The sequence below is a fragment of the Nothoprocta perdicaria genome, unplaced genomic scaffold (genome assembly GCF_003342845.1).
Source record: "Nothoprocta perdicaria isolate Ctin4 unplaced genomic scaffold, notPer1 scaffold_160, whole genome shotgun sequence".
Lineage (NCBI taxonomy): Eukaryota > Metazoa > Chordata > Aves > Tinamiformes > Tinamidae > Nothoprocta > Nothoprocta perdicaria.
Window position 1 is genome coordinate 1,217,794 of NW_020454761.1, and position 3,405 is coordinate 1,221,198.

General features: G+C 48.1%; 1 protein-coding gene across 1 annotated transcript; it reads left to right on the top strand.

Annotated features, from left to right (window-relative positions):
• The first annotated feature begins 135 nt into the window (after positions 1-135).
• On the top strand, positions 136-2,685 carry BTG1 (BTG anti-proliferation factor 1). The gene is made up of 2 exons (XM_026035515.1): positions 136-533; positions 1,616-2,685. Exons 1-2 carry the CDS (start codon positions 386-388, stop codon positions 1,978-1,980), a joined length of 513 nt encoding a protein of 170 aa, XP_025891300.1. The 5' UTR covers positions 136-385; the 3' UTR covers positions 1,981-2,685.
• The last annotated feature ends 720 nt before the right edge of the window (positions 2,686-3,405 follow it).

The window sequence follows — 3,405 nt, forward strand, 5'->3', positions numbered from 1 at the left end:
CGGCGGGTGCCGCCCCCTCCCCCCCTTGCCGTCACAATGGTGCGATCGCCCCATTGGCGGCGGCGCGCCCCCCCGGCGCGGCGACGCCACTTCCGCTGGCGGCGGCTATAAGAGGCGTCGCGCGGCGCCGCGCTCCCTTCGCCGCTCGCAGCAGGAGATGGTGGCTGCGCTGCCGCCGCCGCCGCCCGCCTGCCGCAGGAGGAGGAGGCGCAGGCTGCCGCCCCCGGCATGTGATCTGCGCTCCGCCGCCTGCCCCGCGCCCAGTTAGAGCCGAGCCTGCCCCGCGCTCCGCTCCGTGCTCCCCTCTCCCCGCTTCCCCGCTCCCGTCCAAGTGCCGCCCGGCCGCTCCGGGCCGGAGCGCTGGCTGCCGCCCGCCGCCGCCTCCATGCATCCCGCCCTGTACACGCGGGCCAGCATGATACGCGAGATCGCCGCGGCCGTGGCCTTCATCTCCAAGTTCCTGCGGACCAAGGGGCTCATGAACGAGCGGCAGCTGCAGACCTTCAGCCAGAGCCTGCAGGAGCTGCTGGCAGGTGAGGGGCAGCGCGGGCGCCCCGCTACCCCCTCCCTCCCTCCGCCCGCCCGGCGCGGCGACCGTTGGGCGACCGTTGGGTGAGGGCGGGGGGGGGAGCGGCCGCGGGCGGGGGGAGGGGAAGGGGCGAAGCTACAGCCTCCGTGAGGCGGGTGGGGGGCGGCAGGGAGGGGCTGTAAACAAGAGACCCCCCCCCCCCCCCTCGGCTGCCGAAGGAGCCGCTCTGCTCGGCGGACAAAGCGTTGAGAGCAGCGCGGGCTCCCGCCCGCTTCCCCGGGGAAAAGGCGCTTCCACATTCCCCTTCCTGCCTGTCTTTTTTCTTTATTATTATTATTATTATTATTTGGTCTAATAAAATGGAGCCTGTGAAGAGGCGTCTCGATGCCTCTCTCTTCTGGAAACACTTGGTATCAGCAGCCACCCTCAGAAAGTCCGGCTAGGCTCAAATGCAAACTTCTGTGCAGCCCCGCGGGTTTTGTAAACGCAAGGCTATGTCCCCGGGGGCTGTCCTGTAGCCGCCCAACTCCCTGTTTTTTAGTAGGGAGGATAAAGGGTCTAAGGTAAGGCAAGTCCCTGGTATCCAGCCCTGAAAAACAGCCTGAGTGGAGCAGTGCTGAAATACAATTTCAGTAGGTAAATAAAACTCACCCAGCTGTTCTAGTTTGTTAGCTTTGTGAGGAACTAAGCCGGGCTAACACCATGCAGAAAATATTATGTTTTTTCCTTCTCAATACATGGATCTTTGAGCTCCCTAGGCTTTTCTGCTCTGTATGTAATCACTTGATTATTCTGTTTTTATGAATACCAGGAAGTTATTTCACTCCTTTTGGGTGGCAAACATTGTTCTCTAAATATGGTGGTATGGAACAATAACTTTGTGCAYGAGTACTTCCCAAGGGACACCATGCTTACATAAACCATCTGCAAAAAAAAAGAAAGGCAGTAGTGATATTTCAGGTGTTTTCATACTAAAATAAGTTTTTTCGACATGATGAGTTGTGAAATAGGTAAGAGAGCAAAGGTCACTGTACRTATTTTTTGAATACGGATTTAAGAAGGATAATCTTTTTTTTTATTTTATAGAACATTATAAACACCACTGGTTCCCAGAAAAGCCATGCAAGGGATCAGGTTACCGATGTATCCGGATCAACCATAAAATGGATCCTCTCATTGGACAGGCAGCACAGCGGATTGGATTGAGCAGTCAGGAACTGTTCCAGCTTCTTCCAAGCGAACTCACTCTATGGGTTGACCCGTATGAAGTGTCCTATCGTATTGGAGAGGATGGCTCAATCTGTGTGCTGTATGAAGCTGCACCAGCAGGAGGTAGCCAAAATAACACCAACATGCAAATGGTAGACAGCAGAATAAGCTGTAAGGAGGAACTTCTCTTGGGCAGAACTAGCCCTTCCAAAAGCTACAATATGATGACTGTATCGGGTTAAGATATAGTCTGTGGATGGATCACCTTAAAATGGATGGATAAATTTGGTTTTTACTTTGGGTGGGCACCTCTGGGGATGGATTATGGAATTTAAACCATGTCACAGCTGTGAAGATCTGGCACACGTTAGAGTGGTGTACTTTAAAGTGACAGTGCCATAGTTTGGACAGTACCTTTCAGTGATTTAATAGCCTGTGAGTCAAAATGATTACAACTTGCTAGGGAGTGAAGATGTAGGAAGGGTCAGTTTCTCCAAGACATCTTACTTAATTTCTACACCAATTCTTTCAACTCCAATCTGTATTTATAAAGTGATTCTCTGCAGTAGGTCTTGCAGAGCAAATTTGCACTATTACATTTGTTAATTGTAAGCATTTTTGGCAGCTCAGTAACAAGACTTATTGTTATGAACACGRTATACTGGAAATTTTATCTTTCAGACTTTTACCTAGCACTTACAAATATGTATAAATGTACATAAGGCAAACTAGTAAGTAAGTATGACCTGGGGAAATGGTCAGATCTTTGTTTTGGCGTCAGAAGTAGCAAGTGATGAGAATCTGCCATGGCAACAGGCTTTAAAAAGACCATATAAAGACACTGTCTGAACTGTGGTGTTAGCACCAGCCAGCTATCTGTACATTTGCTAGCTTGTAGTTTTCTAAGACTGAGTAAACTTCTTATTTTTAGAAAGTGGAGGTCTGGTTTGTAATTTCCTTGTTCTTAATTGGGTAAAAGTCTTTTCCACAAACCACCATCTATTTTGTGAACTTTGTTAGTCATCTTTTATTTGGTAAATTATGAACTGGTGTAAATTTGTACAGTTCATGTATATTGATTGTGGCAAAGTTGTACAGATTTCTATATTTTGGATGAGAAATTTTTCTTCTCTCTATAATAAATTGTTTCCTATCTTGGCATTTTAATTAATCTCTTGTCGTGATTACATAGGATCAGTTAAACTATTTTTGTTTCACAGTAGATACAAAGTAGGCACTGTAAAGGATAAGAATGTCAATGGCACCCTGGTGCTARGGCACACTTGATGCAGACATGGATTAATGAAGACCTCGCTGTGTATAAATGCCTCGGAAGGTTAGGGAAACGCCATATTTTACATGTCATTTTAAAATTTTAAAATCAGTCCATGTGGAAATATTACTCCATGGCCAATAATTCCAGGATATGAGGAAAAGGTACAGAAAAAACATCCACCAAAGATGACTCGAATAAATCCAGAGGATTAAAGTTCACATGGCTCCCTGATGAAGGATATAGCAAAACTAAAGTGTCAATTTTGACCTACTTTCTCACGAGTTCTCAGTTCTTCCCTGATGGATTCCCTGCTCAGTAAGAGTTTCTGGGACAAATGTCCCTTACCCTTAAGAGCAGGCTAACCACTCTACAAAAAGGTTGCTCGCCTTTT

Coding starts and splice junctions, on each gene's coding strand:
- BTG1 (XM_026035515.1), top strand. CDS start 386: ATGCATCCCGCCCTGTACACGCGGGCCAGCATGATACGCGAGATCGCC. Junction 534..1,615: donor CCTGCAGGAGCTGCTGGCAG/GTGAGGGGCAGC, acceptor TTTATTTTATAG/AACATTATAAACACCACTGG.